This window comes from Hakea prostrata, chromosome 2 (genome assembly GCF_041222555.1).
Source record: "Hakea prostrata isolate BN-2017 chromosome 2, UWA_Hpros_2, whole genome shotgun sequence".
Classification (NCBI taxonomy): domain Eukaryota; kingdom Viridiplantae; phylum Streptophyta; class Magnoliopsida; order Proteales; family Proteaceae; genus Hakea; species Hakea prostrata.
In genome coordinates, this window is record NC_142601.1 from 1,148,670 (window position 1) to 1,176,497 (window position 27,828).

Here is a 27,828-nt window from a genome sequence, read left to right on the forward strand (position 1 = left end):
AGTTCAAAACAAGAGTCAATTATAGGCACTGCAATGGATGTCGCACAAGCTTTGAGAAGCTTAACCAGCCCTCCGAACTTAGGCTGAACTGGAATCAAAGCAGGGCCTATGGTTTCATACTTTCATTTGGGTTGGAAAAACTGCAATAACTTGTTATTTCAGTTGATGGATTGATGAGATCTCTCTGGGACTCTTCTGCAGTAGTTGCAATCACAGACAGCTACAGTACTAAAGGGAGTAGGTACAGGAATATGAGTGAAGGGGTAAATGCTACAAGGAGATTCAGCTCTCTGCTCTCTCTGCCCTTTGGATTTTGGCTCTCACCTGCCAGGCCTCTCAGCCTTCATGTCACACAACATGATGACTGATAAGGAATTTTGCTCAAGGACAATTTCAAACTTGAATTCAATAAAGCGCAGAGAACTTCTTGGTTGTCACATATAAAGGGTATTCCTTAACCCTTAATGTACAAAGAATAGAAATTATAAATTATAATTTCCCTTGTAAGAGTGAAGCTTGGATTACAATTGCTGAAACTAAAATTGGAAACTCGTAAGTTAGATATAAATAGACGGCGCAGGTTACCATGTAAGTTACAAAAAGGGGATAAATTTGCTAAAAAACAATCGCAAACTTTACTTCAATAAATGGTGGGGAGTTGCTATGGGCTGTTACATATATATAGAATCCTTACCACTTAAGTTTCACTGTCACATATTGTTGAAAACATGGACTAAGGTTTCCTAATTAGAATATGATTATGTTTCCTTATAAGTCAAGAGTTTTATTTCTATATTTCTTTTTCCTACTTAGTATAGGACTTAACTAGGTTGTAACTATAAATACTCTATTGGGGTCTTGTGAATAATATACTTTTAGAGGAGCAATTCCTCACATTACAACATGGTATTAGAAGGACCTTCCTCTTTTTCAGTACTATAACACTCTTCGGGGATATTACTAGACTCTAGATTTCTATGGGAAGTTTACACCGAAGAATGCTGAATATGCTATCGCCTATCAACAATGGGAAGATAAACAGAGAGTTTATGATTTTTTGGCAGGATTGAATATAGAATTTGATCAAATTCATGCACAGATCCTTTCGAGAGAGACTTTCCCTTCTCTGGCTCAAGCCTATGCCATGGTAGATAACGAGGACAGTCGAAGGACAGCTATGGTACACACTCAAACATCTGATAGATCTGCATTGGTGGCTGATTATGGAAATAATAAATTTAGTTTTGGTAATTTTCGCCCTCCAGTAAAGTGCGAGTATTGTGGAAAAGAGCGTCATACAAAGGACAAGTGTTGGAAGTTGCATGGACATCCAACAAATTCCCGTGGAGGAGGTAGAAATGGAATCAAGGGCAGAAATCAAACATCTGCAAATCAAGCCAGTTCTGACACCCTGAGTACTCCAACACCTCTTTCCTTATATGAGCTCCAACACCTTTGCCAATTGATGTCCAGACTTGACTCATCTTCTCCAAGTCAGACTTCCAGTACAAGTATAGCCTCTGTCGTTGATCCCTCTGTTGATCCATAAATCCCCATAGGTATTTTTGGTTGTCACAATGTCAATTTGACTTATCCTTCCTGGGTAATCGACTCTGGGGCAACCGACCATATGACAGGCTCATCTACTTTGTTTCATACCTATTTTGTCCAAATTATTTCTTGATTTGATAGGTGCAATTTAAATGATTTTTATTGTGAGGCATGTATTTTGGCCAAACAGACTAGGCATGTCTACCCTATTTCAGATAATCGTAGTAAAATTCCTTTTTTAGTCATTCACTCTGATGTGTGGGGTCCTTCTCGGACCGTGTCTGTATTTGATCATAGATGGTTTGTTACCTTTATCGACTGTTGTACTAAGACCACATGGGTTTACTTCACCAAAAAAGTGACGTTTTCTCGTGCTTTTAAAATTTTCATAATATGATTAGGGCTCGGTTGGGGGCGCCGGCCAAAACCCCCCGCCGGGGCCGGGCGGGGGGGGGGGGGGGCCCCCCCCCCCCCCCCCTCCTCAGCCCCCGCCCCCCCCCCCACCCCACCCCCCCCCCCCCCCCCCCCCCCAGCCGGGGCGCCCGACCCCAGAACGCCCCCGCCCGGGCCCGCCCCCCCCCCCCCCCCCCCCCCCCCCCCCCCCCCCGCGGGGGGGGGGCCGCCCGCGTCGCCCCCCCCCCCCCCCCCCCCCCCCCCCCCCCCCCCCCCCCCCCCCCCCCCCCCCCCCCCCGCCCCCCCCCCCAATATGAACATTTCGACCTTGGAAAAGGTCGAATTTGAGGTTTCGGTCGAAATTTCGACCGAACTGGATACTTTCCGATTCTTGAAAACTCAATTTGAGCCTCAAATGCACTCAAATTGATTTGGATTTTTGCATACTAGCTATTTCAAACATAATAAACACTATAATAACTACTAGTTTACTAAAAACTACTGAAAATGTAACATCCAACATTCAAAGTATATAGTACATGAATCGGAGAAGAAGTTGTATTGTTATTACTACAAGTTACAACTTACAACTTACAACTGCTTACAAGTCTATCTATTCAAGCCTCAAGGTCTCCTCTTCCGGCACCCTATACAAATGACAATATAACCCCATGATGTTGCCCCCGCCCCATATAGTTTTGGACATAGTCAAAAACCGCACCTCTATAGTGGCCTCATCCACATGCATAAGATTCCCTAACGGTGGGAAGTTGTGAATCTCCAAAGGAACTGGTGGTGGTGGGCCTTGTGGCTGTGGAATAGTGTGGAAGATCCGCTCAACAAATGAAAGACCACCCCGCCCCGGCCTCGGGACTAGGAGAAGGATAAGGATACCGATAAGGTCGCAGTGGTGACCCGATAATCGATAGTGGGAGGGACACCATAAGCTCCATAGGCCGCCCATAACCAAAGGCTCTAGTCGTGGCGACGGCCCGACCCCGAATCGATAGCCGGAGGGACACCATATGGTCCATAACCATAAGGACCATAACCATAAGTCGACTCGGTGAACCAATACTCTCCACGCAGATCATATGAGGACTCGCAGGCCTATGCCATCCGGATCCTCTAGAGGTGGAGGAGTCTCTAGCATCATCAATGCTCATCGATCCATAGATCCCACCAAGCTCTCGGCATCGGATGGACGGTAGGACCCATATGATGGCGTGTCCTCGTGCTCCAGCCATGCTGTTTCCCCTTCCCCTTCCTCGAATATGTAGAGGAAACATTTTGCCTCGAGATGCAGCTCCAGGATGGTCTGAATCCCGTGTCGCGTGGGTGACCGACTCTCTCCCGTGAATCTCGGTGGCGTCCTCCCCCCCGACTCTCACGTCCAGCAGGTGGTGGTGGTGGTGGTCTCTCCCTAGGATCAGCTGAATCCTGATCACGAGGTCCCACACCCTCCTCATCCCCTCCATCATCACCATCACCGTCATCATCATCACCATCATCGTCATCGCCGGAGGCCTGAGTCACCTCATTCTCAGTGTCGGACCAGAAAATCAAATCCTCACTCTGGGTGGATGCACTAGGGTGTGGCACGAAGGGACGGGCGGGCTCGCATGTGGCCTCCCCCCCGGGCCATGAAGTCCCCCACATCAGCCCCCATCTCCTCTGCAATCTGACTATTGGGAAGACCTCCATCCTCATCCAGCAATCCGTCTCCACTATCCCTGATCCAGTCAACTACTGGGTTATCATCATCATCCATCTCAAATATGTCGGCCAACTCGATATTGGTGCTCTCTCTGTCCATCCCCTGTCTAATATGATCCTCTCTCGCCTCATATTATAGTGTAGGTAGACAAGGTCCTCTAGACGCTTCACACCCAATCGGTTGCGCCCTTTGAGTGAATGAGGCTGAAGGTGCTCCAACGCCACAACCAGTGGCGAACATGTTTGGGAGAGCACTTGCTTGCAATCCTACTCAAGTTGTGTGAATCACGTCCAAATTGCAACCACCACTCAGCTGCAACAAACATAGACTCCAAGTCATTTTAATACTTAAATAACTAAATTAAAGATAGAATCATAGAATATAATAATTAAATGTATAATGTATAATGAAATAAATGAATGAACTTGCCTGCAGGGGCGGTTTCCCGTCCCGATACAGCCACAGCACGACCAAAGCTCCCAGTGGCATCCCTAAAAGCCTTTATCTAATATATGAAGAGAAAAAACAATAACTAGTTAGTACTTAGTAGTTACTACTTACTAGTTACTACTTACTAGGTTAATGACTTAGTATAAAACTACGAATTGTGAATATCAAATGATTCTAATCACTATCTCACCTCCATAAGGATGACTGCTTGTTTAGCTGTATCCGGTTCGAACTTCTCCACTACAGTTTGGACAGCATCCATCAAATCTTGCCTCATCCCAATATTGTCCTTGTAATGGTACTTGGGATTTAAATAGTATGCTGTGTAAGAAAAAGTATGTTATAAAAGGGAATAGTTAATGCTTAAGCCTTAATAGTGTGATAACATAATGAAAATTAAATTAAATACTAGACTTAAGTACTTAACAACTTAACAACTCACCAGCCTTATGCAGTGGATGCTGCAACATAGACTCCCATCTACTGTTGATGATTTGAAGGACTTTCTTGTTGCCGCGTGGGTAGACCTGAGCAACTTGCTGCTTCATCCTATCTACTGCAGCAAATATGTGTGCTAGAGTAGGTTTTCTTTGCTGATCTACCATCCTCAACACATTCACCACAGGCTCAAGCATCTTCACTACTATCCTCACATTGTGCCAGAAACTCTCATCAAGGATAGTCAACTGAGCTCTCCTTCCTCCCACTGATGAAGAACCCTCCCAGTTAAACCACTCCTCTGATGCAAACATACTCCTAAGGCCAGTCTTCCTACTCTCAAAGCTCTGCAGTGCTATCCAATTAGTAGCAAATCTGGTTATGCCTGGCCTCACTAACTCACCCTGACACTTGTCCCTCATCATCCTTAATGCATAGGTGTGGTTATATATGAAGGTGCTAACATGTCGAGCTTGGTCCACCGTATTCTTCACAAGCTTGACCTTTCCAATCTCCTTCAACATTAAGTCAATGCAGTGAGCAGCACAAGGAGTCCAAAAGAGCCTATATCTGTCCATCCATCAAGGCATCAAGCCATCAATACAAAGTTATAAAGTGTACATGTATATGTGTAATGTAAATATATGTATTTACAAATGAAAATTAATACTATATGTTTAGACTTTAGATACCTGGAGTTCTCTTGCATCTTCAACCCAGCTTTCTTGTAGTTGGAGCCATTATCAGTCACAATTTGAACTACATTTTCCACTCCAACCTCCTTCACCACTTGCTTCAGTAATTTGTAAATGTATTTTGCATCCTTCTTCTCACCGGATGCATCTACTGACTTGAGGAACACCGTCCTCCCATCACAATTCAACATGAAATTGATGATGGACTGTCAGTGGGACCAGTCCAACCATCAGCCATCAGAGTCACTCCATAATGATTCCACATGGGCTTTAATCCCTTAATGTATTCATTTATGTCCTCTTTATGCTTAGGCAAATACACATTGTATATCTCATATGGAGTGGGGCCCTGTACACCACTCCCAGCCCTGCCTATCTGCTCAATCATATCTCTGTAGTAGGGCCCCTGAGCTGTATGTGCTGGAACACTATGGTAATGCGCCCATTTGGAGAAAGCCATCCCCACTTTCTCCTTCACACTCCCCCATAAGTGCTTCAACTTTCTCGTTTATGCTCGAGCCTCGCAAATAGGGCCGGATCATTGCGAAGAATCTCAAGATCCGGATCCGCAGGATGTGCCGAGGAAGCTCGACCCCGAGGGGCCCGTGGGATAGGAGCCTCCGCCCGACACTCGAGACCTCCTCAGGGACGGGAGCCACCACACCTCCCAACCCACCGGCTCTCAGAGGACCCACAACCGACCCCTCGTTGCCTCCCGATGTCATCAATCCTCTGTTGCTCCCTACTCATCATCATCGCCCTCCTCACCGATCGGCCCGGATCGGGTCACCGCCTCCCGGCTCATCCCTACCAAACCCCGGATCCGAAGGTCATCTAAACAGCATCCTCAACTCATCCCCGTGTTCTCTTTTTCTCTTTTGCTTTCCACCACTAATATATGAGGCCATTGCCTTCTGACCTCTACAGCACCTTGGCACCCGTACATCCCGTTGCCACCAGCTAGATGCACCTTCAATCTAGTGGCCCCACCTCCTCCTATTTGTTTCTTGCAAAATTACACTCACTCTTCCTCTTATCACCGCTGGCCTTCCATGATCCCAAGCTATGTCGACATCTTTAAAATAGAGTGCCGATACAAGAAACACATACTAAGTATCTTGAAAAGCTCCACAATATGCTCTAAAAATGACATACATGCTTCTAATAATAACCTCCTATTTTTAAATATTAAAAAAAATATGTATAACTATATAAGTATTTTTTTAATATATAAATAATTTTAAAATATATAAAATACACACTAACTATCTTAAAAATATCCACAACATGCTCAAAAAATTGCATACATGCTTCCACTAATACTCTCCTATTTTTAAATTTAAAACAGAAATTAATTATTTTTTTAATATTTAAATATATTTTTTTAATTATTTAAATATATATTAAATACAGTAAAATTACATAATTAACAGAAAAAAAAATTAATTCAACACCATCACAGCAATATGGTGTCTCAACTCTCACATACATCCATTTGAAGCTTATACATGTACTATACATAAACATTTTTAACAATATACATAATTTAGTAAATAATTTTTAATAACAGAAAAATAAAAAAATAGTAGGAAGAATCAAAAAATAATTTTGACACTACAAATTCATAGATTATCACTCTAAAGTAAACATATATAAATTTGGAAGCAATCTAACATGATTTAAGGCACAAATGAAACAAAAATCAAAAAATGAGGAAGTTGGTTACTCACCTTGCAAGATTTGAGAAAATGCACAAATGGAGGAGCAAATCAAGAGTTTGAAGGAAATGGAATACTAGAAATTAGGTGTAGAATGGGATGAAAGCAAGTGAAATGAGCAAAAAATGCAAAATTAGGTCGAAATCACCCTGGCGATATCGCTCGAAACTGTCGAAACTCACGGTAGGTCGAAACTGGGTCGAAACTGGGTAATTTATAACCTACGCATGTGTCGTTTCGGCCCGATATGGTATCGGGTCGAAATTTCGACTCGTATTGACCGAAATTTCGGTCGATACGAAACGAAATGGATACTTTTTGTGCCTACTACTCAATTTCGTTTCGAGTTGGATTTTTGCAAGCATTTCGATCGAAATTTCGACCATTTCGATCGAATTTTCTTCCATGGGTACAGCAGTCGTTACAGTCTCACCTAAGGTTTTTGGATGTGTTGCCTTTGTCCGGAACCACCATGTTCATGGAAAGTTAGATCCTTGTGGGTTAAAGTGCATTTTCTTGGGTTATCCTCCTACACATATGGGGTATAAGTGTTATCATCCTAGTTCTCATCGTTTTTTCGTCTCTATGGATGTTGTGTTCCAGGAACAAATTCCTTTTTTTCCCCTACACCTCTTCAGGGGGAGAGTTTTAGTGAAGAGGTTCCAATGTTGATTATTCATTTCGATATTTCTCCTGAGATTCCTACAGATGATCCTCCTTTGGAAGATGGAATGACCGGACAGGAACAACTGTTGGATGATATACAGGGGGAGACTAGACCTTTGAAGACCTATCAAAAAAAGCAACAAGTGACTCCTTCTGAACCAAGTCAGTCAAAAGCTTTGGCTCCTGGCCCTAAACAATCCGTTCCTCCAGGTGAGTCTGTCTTTGACCCTTATTGTAATCCTACTTTAGACTTACCAATTGCATTAAGAAAACAGCCTCGAACTTGCACCAAACATACTATTTCCAATTATGTTTCATATCAGTCTCTATCTCCAGAATTTCAAAGTCTTATTTCCTCTTTGTCCTCTACTTCTATTCTTAACACTTGGCACGAGGCATTATCTCACTCAAACTGGAAAGAAGCTATGGATGAGGAAATACAAGCTCTGGAAAAAAACAAAACGTGGGACTTGGTGACTTTGCCCATAGGAAAGCAGATTTTTGGGTGCAAATGGGTGTTTGTGATCAAGTACAAGGTAGATGGGACTATTGAAAGGTACAAGGCAATATTGGTGGCCAAAGGTTTCACTCAGACTTATGGCGTTGACTACCAGGAGACATTTGCTCCTGTTGCCAAGATGAACACAGTTTGTACTATTATTTCATGTGCAATTAATAAAAGGGTGGAGTTTACAATAATTAGATGTAAAGAATGCATTTTTGCATGGAGAACTCCAAGAAGAGGTATATATGGATATACCACCCGGGTATTCTACTACAAAGGCTTATAGGAAAGTGTGCAAGTTAAAGAGGGCTTTATATGGGTTAAAGCAATCTCCAAGAGCGTGGTTTGGAAGGTTCCATAAGGCAATGATATCTAATGGCTATAAACAGAGCAATGCAGACCATACTTTGTTTATTAAAAGAGATGGTTGCCACACTACTATACTTTTATTATATGTGGATGATATTGTGATCACATGCAGTAGTGAAGATGATATTTCAGCATTAAAGACTTTTTTGGGAATTGAATTTGAGATCAACGATATGGGAAAACTAAGATATTTCCTAGGTTTAAAGTTGGCATATTCTACTAGTGGTGTATCTCTATCCCAGAGGAAGTATACATTGGATCTTCTTGAGGAAACTGGAATGCTAGGATGTAAGCCTGCTGAGACTCGTATTGAGCCTTACCTACACTTGAAAGCAAAGGAAGGAGAACCAGTTGACAAGATAAGGTATCAAAAATTAGTGGGAAAGTTGATCTATCTATCTCACACTAGACCTGACATCACATTTGCAGTTAGTCTTGTTAGCCAGTATATGCATGATCCCTATTCTTCACTTTTGGATGCAGTGTATCGGATCTTGAGATACTTGAACACTACTCCAGGAAAAGGAATTTTAATTTCAGCTCATGGACATTTGAAGATTGAGGCATATACAGATGCAGATTGGGCATGATGTCCAAATGATAGGAGGTCTACCTCTGGGTATTGTGTATATGTGGGAGGTAACCTTGTGACTTGGAGAAGCAAGAAACAGGCTGTAGTTGTGCGGTCCAGTGCCGAGGCCGAGTTTAGGGAGATTGCTCAAGGCATTTGTGAGGTACTATGGCTTAAAGGGCTGCTTCAAGAGGTTGGGACAGATTTAGAAGTTCCTATACAATTATACTCAGATAGTAAGTCAGCAATCAGCATAGCTCATAACCTAGTACAGCATGATAGGACTAAGCATATGGAGATTGACAGACATTTCATCAAAGAGAAGCTTGAGGCTGGGCTGATCCATATCACCTTTGTTACTTCAAACGAGCAACGGGCTGATGTGCTCACAAAGAGCTTGAGCACGAAGATATTCAATTACATTATAAGTAAGTTAGGCATGTTAAATATCTATGCTCAAACTTGAGGGGGAGTGTTCAAAACATGGACTGAGGTTTCCTAATTAGAATAGGGTTATGTTTCCTCATAAGTCTAGAGTTTTATTTCTATATTTCCTTTTCCTACTTAGTATAGGACTTAACTAGGTTGTAACTATAAATACCCAATTGGGGTCTTGTGAATAATATACTCTTAGAGGAGCAATTCCTTATATTACAACACATATAAATAGACATGCGAATGGATAGTTGAAATCCGCCTCCAAATTTGCATTCGTATTGGTTTAAGGGTGTCCATATGCGGAAGTTTTCTCACCGGAAAATATCCATATCCGTCTGATAAACAACCGGATTCGAATTCGAACAATTGCTTATCGGATCGGATAATATCTGGATAAAAATTTATTCTGTTGGAGTAAAGTCATGGTGCTAATTTCGGTCGAAACCTAAGTTTCAACCTAGGCAAAAACATAATTATCGAGGCTTCAACCAAAATTTCGGTTGAAATGTGGTCTTTTTTTTGAAATTTCAACCCTAGGGTTATGCCTTTTATGACCTCCATTTCATCTGATTTCTTGCCTCCTGCCTATTTAAATCATAATAAACATAATAAAGCTAGTATTTTGCGCATAAAGCCATTGAAAATTTATCATTCAAGTATACTAACAAATGATTGGTTCAGAGAAGTACAAACTATATTTCATACAAGCATAGATTCATCAACATACATGAGTTGTTTGATAGAATGGTTATATATACAACAAGCCAATAAAATACAATGATCAACTTGATTAAGTGATGGTGTCTCACGTATATTAAGTTCAAACCAATACATCATGTATACATATGTATTTTTTGAAAATACATAATTTAGAAAGTAGTTTAAAAAAAAAAAAAAAGTTTAACAACACACAATCATTGATCATAGTTCTAGACTAAACATACATTAATTTCAAAGCAATACAAGATTATTCAAGGCCTGAACAAAACAAAAATAAAAAAGGGGAAGTTTGGATTTTTTTGGGTATGGCTCAGGCTTCACATTCTGTTATCGACGGAAGAGTTTCCTTTGTAGCTGTTGTGGTTTAAGGCAAAAGAGGAGCAAAAGAAGTGTTTGAAGGCAAAGGAGTTGTGGAAATTAGGGTTTGAAATCAACAAAAACCAAGAAAATACAAGTCAGAGTGTCGAAACCTATGAAATTTCGGCTGAATCCTGCAAAATGGTCGAAATCTGCAAAATTTCAGTCGAAACTTGGTAACAATACGAAATATTGGGAATTTTGTTTTGATTTGAGGTTTTGCAGGCATTTCGGTCGAAATTTACATGTATCAACCTAAATTTATTCCACGAGTAAAGTATTAAACATCTTTTTATCTAAAAGGGCTGATAATCGGACTCCAAACCGTTAATCTTTAACCAAAAAATCGGAAATTTGAAATCAGAATTTAAAAAAAAAAATGATTATCGGCAATTAGTAATTGAATGGCTTATCGGATTGGATATTCAGATTATTATTGGATGTCTGGTAAAGTTCTGGATTCGAACCTTCTGTTAATTTCTGCTAGATATTGGATCGTATTTGGATAGCGCTTTTGCTTATCGGATTCGGATTTTTATAGTGGTGTATCTGAGCCGAATCTGATCCGTTTATAGGTCTACTTATTAGTAGATACGTCACTGCTTAAGTTACAAGGAAATGGAAATTGATCTTGCTAGGTCTTGAGGCCATAAATTAAAAATTAGAAAGTCCCTATAAGGCTGAAGCTTGATGTACAGGTAAAGAAAATAAAATAGAGGCTCTAACTTGCTAGGTTCTGAAGCAAAAAGCCAATCTAGCAAAAATGAAAAGCCTACAAATTGAACTAAACTTTTCAATTCCCTCCCGTAGGTTCAAATTTATTCTTCTAATAAGGTTTTCACATGATCTGGACTTGGGTCCCAGATGATCTTCTAGTAGCATTCCCACAAGACAATATGAGGCTTTGCACTGTTCATATAAACATTAACTACATGGTGGGAGATCTCGCGAGATATCTCATTTTTTCACATAGGCAAGACGGGATGGAGGTCAAGAGCAGAGAGTTGGGATATCTCGCTCGAGATGTCGCCATATCTCGCTATATCTCGCCCTGGATCTTGCTGGAACTCTCAATTTTTGCATTTTTTTGTGGACTTCAGCTGAATTTTCACTTGCAGCTACTCTTAGCACATCTACAACATTGAAGGAAGATCAATCATTCTCTACTTGTCTTATAAACTTTTGATATAATGACTTATATAGAACTTCTAATGGTTGTATAATTTTATTATTCTATTCTTAAAATTGAGATTGTGATACTCATATGGATGAAATTTTGATAACATTAAGGTTGCTTGATGCATTTGATACATTTGCTTTTTATTTATATGCCTTAAAGGTTCTATATTACATGTTGTATAACCTTGCATTCCCTAATCCTACAACATTTTGGTTTCACACTATGGGTATACTTAAAAATCATACGTAGGGTTGTTTTCTGACAAATTCAAGGCCACTAATGTGTTCAGAATGCATTAAATAGGCTAAATACCAAGTTTCAACCCAATTGGGACCCTAAAATCCACCGAGTTGACACCAAAAAATTGTATATCTCGAGAACGAGATCTTCTACCATGATTAACTAGAACAATGTTCTGTCCTTATTTTCCTCATACTTTGATCTATTTTAGGGATATACAAGTATGGATACGTGTGGCACAATTACCAGTGCTGTCAGTAGAGGGACTGTTACCAAAGGGACTGCGACTAAAGGAGTTGGCCTTTCTTATAAAAAGTTACAATTTTTTCTCTCTTTTGCAGGATTGTAAAATCCGTTGACGATGCACTGCAACTTTCACAGACTTTTGGGGTTTGCATGTTGGATCTTGGACACTCATTTGTCTTGTTTCTTTTTACTGTCATCATCAGTTTAACTGATTGTGTATTGGATGACTGGGGTTTACAACCAACATCAATAGACAAACTCAGTTGTATATTTGGACTTGAAGAACACCAGCCCATGGATATAAGTTCTCAAGGGAATCAAAATGATGAAAGAAAGGAATATCGTGAACTACTGCGCAGAAGGAATGCTTTTATGGCTATGGAGGTCTTGGCATTACTGACCGAAAATAGAAAAGCAATGGTTCTGCTTCGTCTAGTACACTTGAACATGTAAGCATCCCTGTTCCTTGTGCAGCTTGTTTCCTTGTTTCCCTTTATTGGGAACTCTTTATTCTTTCCACAATCATACAGGTGTTTTCTTATTAGTGAGTTTTTATTTTCAAAATTTGCGATAGTTCTTTTTGATACTTCTGTTTTTACCTCTCATCTGATGTCTGATTCTGTTTTTACCTCTCATTTGATGTCTGATCCTGTTTTTACCTCTCATTTGATGTCTGATCAAGAATTTGGTTTGGGTTGCTTATGGGCCCACCAAAGCTTACCAGGTAAGATGAAGAGAATGGAAGGGTAATATAATCATTGAACAGGGGTAGACTTGGAATAAACAAAAAATAGCACGGGTTCATAATTAAGTGGAGAGGAGGGTTATTTTGTAAACTAAGGATAAAAGGAAGGATTAAATTACAACCATGAGATTGCCTTCAATTTCATCTTGGGTGTCCAATTGCAGAAGAACCAGTTTGATTGCAGAATGTTGAATCCCCTCATATGGTCATAGATTGGTTGAAACTCCTGTAAGGGAAGTCCTAATTAACATTATTTCAGAGCCTCAGGGGTCTCAAATTGAGTCCTACAGTGATGTTATGTGCAGATCTGCAACTGAGGTTTAATCTTACAATGAGACTGAGAGGAAATTTGGGACCAGGGTTTGTTTACCCATGTAGCTTTATCAACCCAAAACCTAGGTTGAAAAAGGAGAGCTATGAGAGGCACTGATGACCAGTGAAATTGTTAGTAGGTGCTGCTGGACGGTTAGGGTTGACGGGCAAAGAAGGGTAGGGGAAGTTGCACTTGTACAGCAAGTACAGGCTACAAGCTTACAATTGCAATCTGTTCAATCTGGCTATTTACTGTGGTTACATGCTATACATAAAGAAAATTCAAAGGCTGCATTTAATAAAGTAGAAGAAACTATAACAACCCCCCTCCCCCCACCCCCCAAAAAAAAAAGAGAAGGAGAAGAAAGTCTATTCATTTGGCTAACGTTGGCCTTTCATGTAGTAAAAAGTCTGTAGCAGCCATAAACTTGAAAGACATTTCTACACATACTTGTCCAGTTGTCCTGGGGGTTAACAGTTCCATGTAACACCAATCTTCTTCTCAGGAAAAATCATTCAGCATATCGCAGGCTAATCTCATCTATGGTATTTTCGTGATCTAACTGTGACTGAACAGATTTTCTACCTTGGCATGGTTCTGGCGGGCCTTATGTAGTGACAGAGGTTGCCATAATTGTGTTATATGCAAAGGATACAAATAGATTAGTGTTCAGTGTCCTAACCATTTGGGTGATTAAATTTACGAGAATTATTTCATATATTATGTTCCAAAGATAGTTATTGAGGCAGGCAGGTGACTACAGTGTTTACGGGTCTTCATAGGCACTTTTGCAATAGGGCGGTGACCGTTTTATTTGGGACAAATGGCACATTAAGAATTATACAATTTTACACGTATGGTGAATCAATATAAATAACCATACTAATGTAGATAAAATCAATATCACATCCAAACATGTGTCTCTAAAAAATTTGACCTGTAAAATAATTTTTTTCTTTTGTTTTTTTGTAGACTTCAATTAGATGTTTCACAGAACTAGTGTTGCAACAAATCCTAGATTGCTTAAATCTTATATTGAATTAGTTGTATACTGGTCGAACCTCTCTTAGTGCAATTGCTGTCAGTATTGCTCTCGACAGAAATATTTTTCTAGATATTGAAATAAAGGAATATCCTACCACACTTTTGGTACTTTTGGTAATGTTTTACGATATTAAGATTTATGATATTTGTAAATTTGTAAAAAACCCTTCCATTATAAGTTGAAAATTTCACTTCGTGAGGAGAATCTAGTTTTTATTGTTGAACTGTCAGGTTGACCTTTGGAATTTTTCCTTTTAGACCAATATTATTGGATTCAAGTAGGGGGCTATTTTCTTATTTATGAATAATATTTTAAGAAAATGAAATACAAAAAACGTTTACTTAAATGATCTTAGGTAAATAAGGGCCAATACTTGATTAAACACCAATATAAGCAGTGCAAAGCACCTTACAAAAATATTACCAGCTGCCTAGCTGTCCAAATAATGGCTGGATGCTTGGTGATGTCTTGATGACCTTGGTTCCAAATGAGCACCTAGGTTTTGAGGTAATTTGTGGGCAGATTGTGAGGTGGATAAAGTCAACAGCATTGATTGTGATTAGGAGCTGTACCTTTTTGTGTTCTTTGTACTGTTTTGACTACTCAGTGGGTCATTGATGATACCTGTCGGAAGTGATATGACTGATTCTGCAACATGGTGATTGAAGGATGTAGTATCACTGATGTCTTTGAAGAAGTTTTTTGTAAGCTGGGATTGCAACCAGAGCCACAACCAAATCCGTACAAAGTTGTGTAGGTGAACAACTATAATCTCAATGTTACCAATAGTTTTTTGTCAACATACTCTATTGGTGGATTCATGGACAATCATACCACTGCGGTTGAAAAAGCGTGTTCCCTTCAGATAACACGCACCGTAGGCTTGGCCTTCTTCGTTTTCGATGAAAAAGAAATCCAATCTCGATCTCCGAAAGCCTTTTCCCTGTTCTCCCTTTGAAGGTGTTCCATATTCTTCTTTTTGTTCTTATAACGCACAAACAAGGAGTGGAAGTTTCTTCCACTAAAAAGCTCCCGGGCATTATGCTTAGGAAAGTAGTTGTATCATTACTTTCCAGCTCGTTGACTCATAAAGCCTTTTTTCATAAGTTCTTTCCTGTGGAGGAGAATCGATGTAGTAGCACTTGACTAATTGGACAAATATGGCTGAATTTGGAAACCAGGATCCAATTGGAACTGGTTCAATCCAGCTTTTTCTCTATTATGGGTTGGAAGTAGTTTACCTAGACTTTGTCTTTTTTGTTTTATCAGGTTTTCAGTTGGATATGTAGGAAAAGGAGATGGGGTTGAACAGGAAATTAGTTTTCAGTGTTGGAATCTGTTTTTTCCCTTTATCTAAAGGTTGGATGCAAAATTAGTTTGATTTGCATAGCTTAAGCCTTGTATCTAGTATTATCTCAAATAGAGCTGATTGGAAGTCAACAATCCATCTAGTCAATCCCATTTATTTGGGACAGGGCTTGTTGTGCTTCTTGTTGTTGATGTGATGATGATGATGAGAAATTAGTTTTGAGTATTGAAGTGTAGTTTGTGTGTTAGAATCTAGTTTGTTTTGTTTTTCCTTATATAATTGAACCTACCCAATGTTGGAGAGGAGGTTTTAAATTACAAAGTGATTTTGGGTTACTAACTTGAGTGTGTGCTTCATGATTCTGTCCCTCTCCTGCAGTTCCAAGGTTCTATCTCAAAGTTTCCTCTCTTCTTTATCTGGTCCTCCATGTAAATGTAGTAATCATTATGGTGTTCCTCATTGATCTTATTATTATGATGTGCCTCATTGATCTTATTCTTGTCCCTGCTTAATATCCTGAGGGCTGGCTTTGGTAGCTTCTGTCATAACATCATCGCCTAAACTTTAAATTTGTTTCTGATTTATGTTAAGTGTTTGGTTCTGCTGTGAATATAATCTACAGAGAGTTGAAGCATTTTTAAATTGAATCAGTCACGAATTCATCATTATTACTGTCATTGTTTGTAATACAGATGCATGTCAAATATGATATTTTCTGGTTTCAAATTTATATGTTCTTGGACTCTTAGAAGTTCTAATAAGTTTCTTGGTCTTGAGAAATAGGGCTGAGAAATTCAATGGGCTTATTCAAAGAATTCAGTTTCTTGAAGCTCATAAGTCAGTCTCCTCAAATTTGAAATCAGCTAGTGAGCTTTTGGTAAGATTATCTGCAAATGTACAGAAAGCTTTGGGTTTGGAATATCAGTTGAACAGACGCCAGCTCATTGGAGTGATGATTGGTATTGGATCATGTAGCTGGGGGTCTTCCAGCGACATTGGAGATGTCCGGGCTGCGTGTTGGGTTCCCTTTGATATTTATATGGAGACTGCAATGGATGGGAAGCAGCTTCCTGCCACATCAGCAATTGACATACTTACAGGTGCAAACCCCCGCTCCAACTCCACACACATACGCACACTTAAAAAAAAATTCTTTATTTGATACATCTCTAGCTTGTATTATATATATTTCTTCGTAGCATCATGATCAATGAAAATTAGAATTTCCAATATTGCTACAACTTTCTCTGCTTATTTGTTATACCTTGGTAATCTAATTGCAGAATTGACAAAGACACTCCAAGTGATTAACCGGGCTAGCTGGCAAGAGACCTTCCTGGCACTTTGGGTTTCAGCCCTTCGGCTTGTGCAACGAGTTGAGATGAAACTGCATAAGAAAACACATCTCCTAGAAAAAAGAAATTATCTGATATTCACATTTTCTCATGTTCTTTTATTGCAGGAACGTGATCCTCTAGAAGGTCCCATTCCACATCTGGATGCTCGTCTTTGTGTTCTTTTGTCCATCACACCATTGGCAATTGTTCGTGTTGTGGGGGATGATGATGAAATGCCTTCAGCTGCTTTACAGGGAGGTGCGGCGTTTGGAAGTTTGGGAACTGAGTCAACTGACTACAAGCATGGAACTCCTAGTGCTTCCAGAAGACACGAACTGATTTCATCTCTTCAGGCTCTTGGGCAGTTTTCTGGTCTCCTATCTACCCCTGCTCCAGTTGTTGTTGAAGCTAATAATGCTGCTGCAAAAGCAGCAGAGTTCATCTATAATTTCAAGAATGGAAATGAGAGTTTTAATGGTGGTAGCCGTGCTGATACTTATGTGAAAGCAGGTGACCTTGTTCATTATCCTATTTCCGTACTAACTTTTTGATCAATGCTTGTATACTTTCTTAAACCTTTTTGGAGATTCGTGTTGGTAAAATTGTCGGGAGAAATGGGTTGTTAATAGACTTTATGATCTCTATTTTACTCACAGAGCACTTTATACATTGTGCATTCTGTATTTTGCTAGAACTTAATTCCTATGGCAGGTGGGAACATGAGACATCTCATAGTGGAGGCTTGTATTACAAGAAAGTTGATTGATACATCCGCATACTTCTGGCCTGGTTATGTGCTTTCATCAGTAACCCCGTCCTCGGATCCATCACCAGTTCAAGGATCTCCTTGGACTGCCTTCATGGAAGGGTCTCCATTAGCTGGTCCTCTAAAGAATGCCCTAATTGCAACTCCTGCTTCGAGGTATGTCAAAAGAATTTTCATATTGCTGCTCATTTTAATGCATCCATTGTTTAATCTGAAATCAACTTTGTTGCTTTTAGCTTAGAGGAGATTGAGAAGTTATATCACATAGCACTAAATGGGTCAGAGGAGGACAGGTCAGCATCTGCAAAGATACTATGTGGTGCATCTCTCACCCGTGGGTGGAATATCCAGGTACCTAGTGGTTTTGTATTATTTATTGTTTTATTGGATTTCATGTCTTTGATTTGGCTCTACCCATGGCTATTGCCCGATAATATGAGCTTAATAGTATGACCCTAAAGATTCCAAAAAGTTGGATTCAAAGAATATTTTGATTGGTCGATGTGAAGCAAATTCTATGGTTTTAGCTTGTAGGGATGTTGGCCTAGATTTAGGCTCACTCCAGGATCCTGTCTTAGGTACCCAGCAGTCTTCTAAGGCTGTACGCATTTGTAATAGGAGGTTTCTTGGAGGAATTGGGGTTTAAAGTTGTAAGGTAATACCCTAGAAACGTTCTGCCAGGCTTAGTATTAGGGAATTCTGGTTTTGAAGCTTGTAACCTTGCTGTAATTTAGTTCAGGTCTGGAATTTAGGTCTAGGGTTTATTTGAAGAGGAATTAAGGTTTGGGTGTTACTGTTATGGAATTCCAGAATTGAAAACTGAAGTTAGAGTAGGGAAATTGGTGCCTAAGGGTTTTCGGTTGGGTTAGGGAAGGGGCTGTTGTGGGTGTTTTATAGTTTCAGGTTAATGCTAACAGGTTCAGGTCAGTCCTACTTGAATTAGGTTTGGGTTGAAGAGTCCTATTGAGGTTAGGATTCTTGGGAGGGGTGAGGTTGGGACAGAGTGTAAGGGTTTTGGAAAGCTGTTTGGTGAGGGGATTGGAGTTAGGGTTTGGAAGATGTAGGAGTTATCATGGAACTAGGGTTCATGGTTTCTAGAGGTTGAATATGAATTGCAGAAAACTTGAAAGCCTAATAGATGAAGGCCTCTTTGATTAACTAAAAGTAGGGATTAGGGAAGGGGAATGATGCGATCCTATAGGAGAAGGGCGGTAGTAAGAGTTTCAGGGAATCTAGGGCTAAAGGCGGAGGGTAATTGCTGCTCCACAGGAAGAAGAAGGGTGGGAGGGCTTGTGAGTAGGCTGGGAAGGGGGAATAGAGGGAGGGGCTGGGGTTGTGGTTTACTTACATGGAGTCAAATGTAGGCTACTGGAGTTGCTAATCTGCTGCGGGATTTGAAGAACAATGGCTGAACTTGAAGAAGAGTGTGAAGACACACTCAATCCACCGTAGGCCTCCCAAAGAAGCACATGACTTTGATTCCTCCAAACTCAGAAAATTTATCTATCAATTGAATGTGTGTTTACGGAGAATGGAGGCTTTATTGATAGCCTCTAAAAGAAACAAACTAAGATCAAATTGGGAAACCTAATGATGTGAACCAAAAATCTCCCCTTGGTCGAAACCCTAAGTTGGACCCAAAACCTGCAGATAGGAGAAGCGTACCTAGGCTGGTGAACCAAGGGGGGGGGCGGCAATTTTGTCCTTATTCCCCCCTAGACTAATTAATCCTCTAATTCCATCATGTGTCTTTAGTTAACTAGGTTTTAATTTCAGCATTTGAGTCTTTAGTTTTTAATTCCAGCACGTGTCAATTAGTATCTTTACTTAATAGGATTTAACATGTGTCAATTAGAGTCTTTAGTTAATTAGGATTCTAGTTTCATTAGATATTTTATTATTATTTTGGATTGTTGAGATTAGGTATAAGCGTAGTTTTTGATTCTTTTAGTAGGCTATAAATGCCCCATTTTCTTGTAAGTGTTTTTTAGTCTGATTATTTGATTAAGAATATTGAAGCGAGGACTGTGGTTCCTGTTTGAGGGGGCCACCTGGATCTTAAGTCTTATTCTTCTTCAAAGATCAGCCACTTTGTCTAGCACTCGTTTTCACACTACGACAAACAGGGCATATAACTGTTGAAATTTCCATAGTAAAAGGTAATGAAATCCACAGCAATAGCCTATGGCTGTGGATTACTTGCACTTTTCTATTTGTTGGTATAGGCTTTGTCACAAATGCAGTAGTTACACATAAAACACCACATGTACAAATAGCTATGTTTTTTACTTACGGTGTTTCTGTAGCATCTCTATAGATGCTGATTGTTGGTTGTGGATGTTTCTGCATCTAACTTCTAGCTTCACATAATGTAGCGACAAATATTTCCGTGGCTATATATCCTTTAGCTGTGGAAAGTATAGTTGCTGATGTTTCTATGGCTAACTTCTAGCTACACATATTGTAGCTATGGATATTCCTGCGGCTATCCTATGGCTGTAAAACATATAGTTGCGGATATTTCTGTAGCTATCTATAACTGTGAGACTTGTAGTTGTGGATATTTTCGTGGCTATAGCAGATTTTTTTCGTTACAAATTTAAAACTTTATGGCTATAGATTTTTAATTGCAAGTGCTTCCATTGCAAATATATAATAGTTGATTATTTTGGATTTTTCTGCCGTAATTTTATCATTTTGTCAATAAAACTTATAACTAGAATATTAACTACAAATTTTTGTGCATAAAAATATATAAATTATAGATTTTAACCCCAAGTATGTTGTTTTGATATTTGTCTGCCATTTTTCTATTATACATATTTTTAAATCCGAATAATCCACTTAATATACAACACATTTGAAATCAAATTCATTTAATAAGTAATAAGAAAAAATCATTTAGTATTTACCAAAAACAATAGCAAATAAGAAATTCAGTACTATAAATTGTTTAACATCCAATCCAAATAAAGTAAATGCTCAAACTAATTTTGGCTCACCTAAATCCTATTACCTAATACTTTAATAATCTTGTCGTTGAAAACTTAATTCCAACAATCCATATTGGGCAATCCTCCATTCCTCCCCAACCTTCCATAGATACAAGAATTGGACTAGTAGTTAAGTATTTTGTGTTGATCAGATTGTGATTGGTTTCAAGTCTTCCAAGCTTTAGTAAGTATGCAATATCCAAGACCAATCTCGAGCAAAACCGTGAGACAAATAATAGTAAAAGAAAACAACAAATGTACAAATCCAATAAAGATAGATACTCATCTGCTAGCCTAGCGATCGTAAATTCTGCTCCCAATGTCATTTTCTACTATGGATCTAATGGCTTCCACAATCACATCGATGTATTCATAGTTTCTCCCAGAACAAACCAGGTTTTACCCATTGGGTTTGCAAAAACCTACCAAGAAAAAACAAATAAAATAATTCAGTTAGCATTCATTTTTTTAGCCAATAAAGTAGTAGTAAGTTTTCAACTATATGTAACCATTATTTATAATGGGAATGCTTGAGATGTTCATCTGGGCTTTGACACACCAAAACATACATGGGAGTTCTAATATGGATTCTGGACAGAGATGGTCAGACCTCTGTCACTTGTGACTCGTAAGAGTCCTAGAATATTCTCCCTACAGATTAACGATTGACATTGGAACTTGGAATATTAATGGAAATCAGCTCAAATTCATAAATCACCATGCATGGTTTTAATTTTAGATCAAAATTTGGACTTGCAGAAAGATTCCCTGCTCGCCGTAGTGTACGAAGGCTTAAATGTGAGAAACAATGATGATACCCTCAAGGCTCACGTTAGCAAAATAAGATCAACGCACCAAGGAAATTGTTGTTTACTTGCCATTGATTCTTCTCCATCCCACGACATGCCACAATTGTTAGACCGGTAAACGGAAGTTGGAGAAGATGAAGGAGAGAAAAACACCAACGACTAGGGTTGAAATTTTGCTAGAGAAGAAGAGGAAACTCTATTTGGTTGTCTTACATTTTCCCTCTTTATTTGCAGTTTCATTCTTCTTATAAAAACACCATAAAGGTATTAAAAGGAGAGAAAACCTATTTTGGGAGAAGATTTTTGTTTAGAGGGAATCATGGGATAAATTGAAGCAATGTTTGACTTTAAGAAAAAAAGTGGTTTCTAGTCTTCGGTGAGTAGTGGGAAAAGGGAAAAGTATTGGGAAAAACGAATAAAAAGGGAGCAAAAATAATGGAATGGAAAGTTTCCACTTTCACTACCATCCTAAATTTAATCAACTCCTATAGTCTCTCCCGATTTTTTTTGTAGCAGCAGTTGCTGCCTGCTGCAAACAGCTAAGATTTGGCCACGTATTCAAAAACAAATTGGACAGTTGTAAGAAAAATTGCAGGGGTATATATGTAAATACAAAATTTTATTTTTACATCTAAAGATTTAAAATTATTGAAATTTACAAAATCAAGTCCCTAACTCTACCGATGCAATCCCCGAATTTCCAAACCCTTTGTGCTCCTCTACTCCACCTCCTCTAGCCATCATCGTCATTCCCCAAATCTGAGAGTTAGAGCTCTACTTCCTTTGAATCGAAGCCAAAGGCTTTTGAGTGGCAGGTTTTAATGGTTAGCTTTTAAATAAATCCAGAGCAATCCAATGACAGATTCATCGATCAAATCTCCTTCCGACGACATTCCAAAAATCGCAGTTGAGATCGTCAGCCAAGAAGAAATGGCTCTTGTTGAAGATGCCTTTTCTGCTACTCGTTGCTCTCTTCCATCCTCTTTCTTTTCTTTTGCTGCTTCTTCCTCTGCCACCTCCTCTCAATCTTGATTGTCGCTCTTCTCTTCTGTTTCATTGATTATTTTTCACTTGAAAAGGAGATTATCAATCTGTTCCAAGGCCTGTACAATTGATGACTTTGAAGATTTAGGCGTTGAAGGTGATACCAAGAAGACAGGTAAAGTTCCTCAATCTTTATTTGACGGATTTCGGAGAAGAAAAGGATTCGCAAAGCATCAAATGCATCTTTGTAGCCATTCTAGGAAGGAGTGTAGCCAACAAAGATGTATTTGATGCTTTGTGGATCAAGCTTGTTAGGACCGTGATGATCGCAAATATAGCAGACACAACCAAATATTTTTCATGGTATTAGAGAAGGGTTCTTTCCATGTAGGACAACTTTAGGGGATGGTAAATCATAGTGCGAGAGAGCATCTGGTTGATCAGATAGGTGGTGGTGAGAATAACATCAATCCAATATTGAGATGGGACATACGTGCAAACGTCAAAGCATGAGCAATTTCTTACAAGTACCCTTTTTTCTTTGGATTCACGTCGTCTGCAGTAGTTGTAGCTACCACCACCTTCAGCCGAGTGAGCAGAATGTGCCATATGGCAAATTTAAAATCCTCCCACTGGGTGGCATCTATTTTCAAGTTTGAACTTAAACCTTAGTGAACAACTCCCCCCTTACCCTCACCCCCCCCCAAAAAAAAAAAATAATAATAAAATAAAAAAGAAAAAAACACCTAATTCGATCCAGTGGTATTTTATTAATTTTGTTCCAAGTTGTGACAGTTAGGTATGGACCCATCATGTCCAAGATGTTGTCTGGACCTTAGGTACATTTTTATTTTATTTTTTTAATTAGTATTTAGCCATTCATTTAGGAGTCCTAGTTTACGTGAGATTCTCAGAGATGTTGGGATCCAACAAATTGAGTCCACTTTAATATCCTTATTTTTAGGACTTCATATCTGCTCCTAGAATTTGGATTGGAGTCCTCTAGAGTTAGTTATGGAGTCTTCTTGTGTGAGTCGAGTTCCTAGTCAAGAATAGTTGAGTATAGTTTAGTTAGTTTCGGAGAAGCCTGTTAGAGTTCTTGTTGGTTTACCCACTGAGAGCCCTTTTCTATTTCTTATTTGAGGCTACTAATAAAGCTGTCCAACCATGTAATCTTTAAGTTGAAGTGTTGAACTGAATGAAATTGAATCTGAATTTGAAGGCAAGTCGAGCCATGGCTTCATGGGAAGGTCATGACAGTTGTGTGAGATCTCCTTCTTCAATTTCACCAAATTTTTTTCAATTCCAGCAGCAATTCAACCATAACAGCAGTCTTGAACCTTATCCAAGTAAGTGAACATCATCCCCAACCCCATCCCTAGCCTTCCCACTTCTTCTGCCATCCATCGTACTCTTCTTTTTTTATTTTCTTGAATTTTCTTGATACCCAAAAGTGAAGGTCAGATCTACACTAGTCTAACTGTTAGACCTATCCAAACTTTAGATCCCAATTTGACTCCGTTCTGACCATTCAATTTCAATATATAATTAATTTCTTTGATTTTTGTGCTTCCCAAGACCCTAAAGTCAAGATCCTTAATATCTTTCAATTAGCCATCCAAACCCACCAAACTTTTGGGGGGGGGGGGGATCATATCCCTGTATTATTAGCTACATTCCCTGCAAGTTTCAACACATTTCGACACCTATAGACCCTAGTTTTCCATCTCAAGAAATTTATCCCACATCTCCCATTGGTTGGATTTTCCTATCTTTGATAAATATCTATGATCCAACTTGAGGGGGAGTATAATATCTATGATCCAACTTGAGGGGGAGTATAATATCTATGATCCAACTTGAGGGGGAGTATTTAATACAGATTTAGTAGGTTTGCTCTCCATATTTTTGTTTTCCTTGTTTAGGGTATAATTGCTAAGATTTTATTTTTCGTTGTAAGATTCCACACTTGAAATATTTAGTTGTTCTGTATTTAGTAAGTTCTGAATATAAATAGAGCTCCTGCTGTATCCTTCAGACAAAAGTCAGGATTCACTCAGTTCTTTCAACACTATAACCTGAGATTTCACCTTTTAACTTGATGAAACTTGTTGAGCATCTCCTACTTAGTAAACCCTAGGTCTGATCCAAGTTCCACTTAGTACTAGCCTTGCTAAGTTCTCCCAACCCATCTGAAGGTTTATCCCATATCACCTCAACTTGACCTATATTTAGAAAACCCCCTTTCTCGCTGGAAAACTTCCCTAAATCTCCCCTTACTCTATGAACCCATATGTTCACCTACACCCATAAGCACTGCAACACAAGCTTAGCTTTAGGGATCCAGTTGAATCCACCCTATCAAAATCCATTTACTCTATAACTGAACCTAACTTTAATAGCCTTTCTTGGCTTGGAGCTGGTTTTGACTCCAGATCTATGTTTATTTGGCCCTTACACAAGGCTGCATCACATTCCAGCTCCTCTTTCCTGTATTTTTTTCTGTGACAACGATAAAAACAAAAACCGTTTTTCCTCCAATTCCACCCCCTTCCTGAACTCCCATTCTCCTTCTTTATCCCTGATAACCCTTGCTGCTGAGAGTTGCGATCAGTTTGAGCTGTAGTAGCCTTCAATAATTGGCTTTTGCCCTTCTAGAATTCGTACCCATGGGAGAGGAGGAAAAAAAAAGGAACCGAAAATGTACATGGGTTCGAATTGCCACATTCAGAACAAGTAGAATCCTTTCTGGTGTCATCGAAAGGCACCCTCTTAAGTCAAGAAGCCTCTTTTTTTAATCTTCGCATTGAGGCATCGTTCCATCCTCACAGTAGCTTCATCATGTAGAGCTCCTGTCTGTTTTCTTCTCTGGAGTGTAACAAACTCCTAGTTGGAGACTCAAATCGGTTACCCAACTCACTGCTCTTTAAAACACTATTTCTCTTGCACTCTGGAGTGTAACAAATGCCTAGTTGGAGACTGAAATTGGTAACCCAACCCACTACTCTTTAAAGCACTGTTTCTATTCCTTTCTTTTCCAGCTAGTGTAACGCCGCCCAACCCATATGTTGCATGTCTGTTGTGTTTCTTTTTATGCCCATTCATCACCAAACTGGGCTTCTTAGGATAAGTCCAGAGTTGGGTTATATATGTATTGGGTCCTTGATCCCTGGGTTTACTTTGTAATTTACCAACTAATGGGCCTAAAACTTCAGTAATCAGGTTAAGTAGATACTTAGTTTATTTATTTGTTTGTTTTTCTAAGTTGAACTGATTTTGCTAGTCTGAACCAATAATATTAGCTATGTTAGGATAGTCTCTTCCGGGAAGGAAATATACCTTTTATAACTAGTAGTAAGATTTTTTGTGTGCCCAGATTAGGACTTTATGAGTCTATTTTACTTTGTTGTTAGTTTTAGGTTACCTAATAGGTTAAAGATTAGGTTGTGTTTCCTTGTTAGTATAGGCTACATTTGATAGCCAAGAAAGAAAAGGAAAACAAATGAAGAAGGAAGCATAAATAATTGTTGTCTTAATGTACTTTCTTTATATTGAGCTTTTTTTATAAGGTTGTTGTAGAGCCTATTTCATTCTATGCTTTCCAGTTTTCCAATTCTTCCGTCTCTTATGCGTCTGGAACTTGGAATCAACATATACTATTTTTATACGAATGATTTAGCTTCTTGTTCAGAACTTTGTTTGTCCAATTTTCCATCCTATTACCTGTGGAAATTTTGGCTGATTATGGAAATTTTGATGTTGAACTCAAGATTGCATGCTAAAGTTTAGTTTCGTTTATTTTGCTGTAACTTGTTTTTTGCTTTTGCAGGAGTATGTGGTGCGCTTTGTAGTCAAACTTCTATCACCTTCATTACCCCCCAGTTTTACCGGAACAGGAAGTCATTTAGTTGATTATATGTCAATGCTAAATGCAATTCTTTTTGGGTTATCCTCTGCTGATGCTGAGCATATTCTTTCTCTTCATGGTTTGGTAAGGGAATCCCTTTTTGTGTTACTTCATTGCACTTCTAAGGTTTTGTAGGATTTTTTTTTGTCAGTCTCTTTAAAAGCCAACTATAATAAATTCTGGATAAACCAAATGTGCTACACTTTGTTATAAATCACCATATACATGTTATTGCGGCCTCAATTGATTGAGGGCCAGTTCTTCCCAGATCTTTAAGAGAACCAACTCAAATTGGGACCAAGAAAGGGTTTCTTGTAGTTTCAATTATGACCGATGGGATGGTCTTTGTGATATTGGTTCTGATGTGATGATTTTGCAGGTAAGATGTGTTTAATGTGGAATGGCCTAGTAATCATACATGGGATGGCTAGTTTTGGTTTCAGGGTAGTAGGTTTGGTTTCAAAGGTTACCAAGGATTACTTGGCCCATGTGAGAGATATGGGATGAATTCCTTGAGATGGGGAAGGGTTTTAGGGAGTAAGAGAATTCAAGAAAATATATTAATCTTGGAATTGGATGGTCAGAATGGGGTCATACTGGGATTTAAGGTCACTAAAGTTGGGGGGATGATGTATTAAAATGTGGGACAAATTTGATGGCTAGATTGGTCTAGATCTGACTTTGAATTTAGGGTGTCTTGGAAAGTCCGAAAATAGAAAAAAGGGTGATAGGAGAAGGGAGAATGGGTAAGCTACCAGATACCTAGATGGGAACCTTGTAGAGCTTTGGAGTGAATGGAATCGCTTCTTCAAGACTGGCTATTTGACTGTATCAAGGATATGTCTTAACTTTGCGAAGAACCTTAAAAGAACCCTCAACTCTTTTGACATTTTCTGACCAAAGTTGACGTAAGCTAGTGTTTCTTCAATCTTGAACTTGCCAAACTAAAAAAAAACCATTGTCGCCACAGCAAACACCCACAAAGATACTCAAAACTGAAAATAACTTCAATAATTATCTAAATTGGTTTCTTTCCCATTTAGTTGAGGGGCTTATTGATACATGATGAGCTAGAGTTCTAATATGATTTGAACTCCTAACTGAACTCTTAACTGAAATTGGAAACCGATCTAGACTAGGAAATATAAATACTAGAGTTTAATTAGGTCTTTATAACTCAGACGTTGACTGGGATCTTCTACCATAAAAGAAAAAACATTGACTGGACCCCAAATTGTGAGCCCTTTGATGATTTAATTACTAATTTAAAGAATAACTGAAATAAAACATGAGCAATGACTATTTTGCCCTTTGATGATTGATCTTTCTTTTTCGTCTTTCATTTTTCGTTTTTCTATTTTCTATT

General features: G+C 39.0%; 2 protein-coding genes across 3 annotated transcripts in view; one reads left to right on the forward strand and one right to left on the reverse strand.

Moving 5' to 3' along the window:
- The window catches only part of LOC149023178 (mediator of RNA polymerase II transcription subunit 33A-like), an 88,707-nt gene that overhangs the window by 31,344 nt on the left and 29,535 nt on the right, over positions 1-27,828 (forward strand). For both annotated transcript variants that reach the window (XM_089143737.1, XM_089143738.1), the window contains exons 3-9: positions 12,350-12,703; positions 16,450-16,766; positions 16,950-17,041; positions 17,129-17,513; positions 17,715-17,925; positions 18,006-18,120; positions 26,385-26,546. In XM_089143737.1, coding sequence (XP_088999863.1) covers positions 12,350-12,703; positions 16,450-16,766; positions 16,950-17,041; positions 17,129-17,513; positions 17,715-17,925; positions 18,006-18,120; positions 26,385-26,546 — 1,636 coding nt within the window. The remainder of the gene's footprint in view (positions 1-12,349; positions 12,704-16,449; positions 16,767-16,949; positions 17,042-17,128; positions 17,514-17,714; positions 17,926-18,005; positions 18,121-26,384; positions 26,547-27,828) is intronic.
- On the reverse strand, positions 3,924-5,429 carry LOC149023179 (uncharacterized). Its single transcript, XM_089143736.1, has 2 exons — positions 4,554-5,429; positions 3,924-4,432 (listed from the first exon to the last, which is right to left on the reverse strand). The coding sequence occupies exons 1-2, from the start codon at positions 5,125-5,127 to the stop codon at positions 4,293-4,295; spliced, it is 714 nt and encodes a 237-aa protein (XP_088999862.1). The 5' UTR covers positions 5,128-5,429; the 3' UTR covers positions 3,924-4,292.

Bases quoted from the DNA above. Each gene is read 5' to 3' on its own strand.
- LOC149023179 (XM_089143736.1), bottom strand. From the start codon at position 5,127: ATGGACAGATATAGGCTCTTTTGGACTCCTTGTGCTGCTCACTGCATT. The intron at 4,433-4,553 runs GTGAGTTGTTAA...TTTCTTACACAG, and splicing joins GCATCCACTGCATAAGGCTG to CATACTATTTAAATCCCAAG.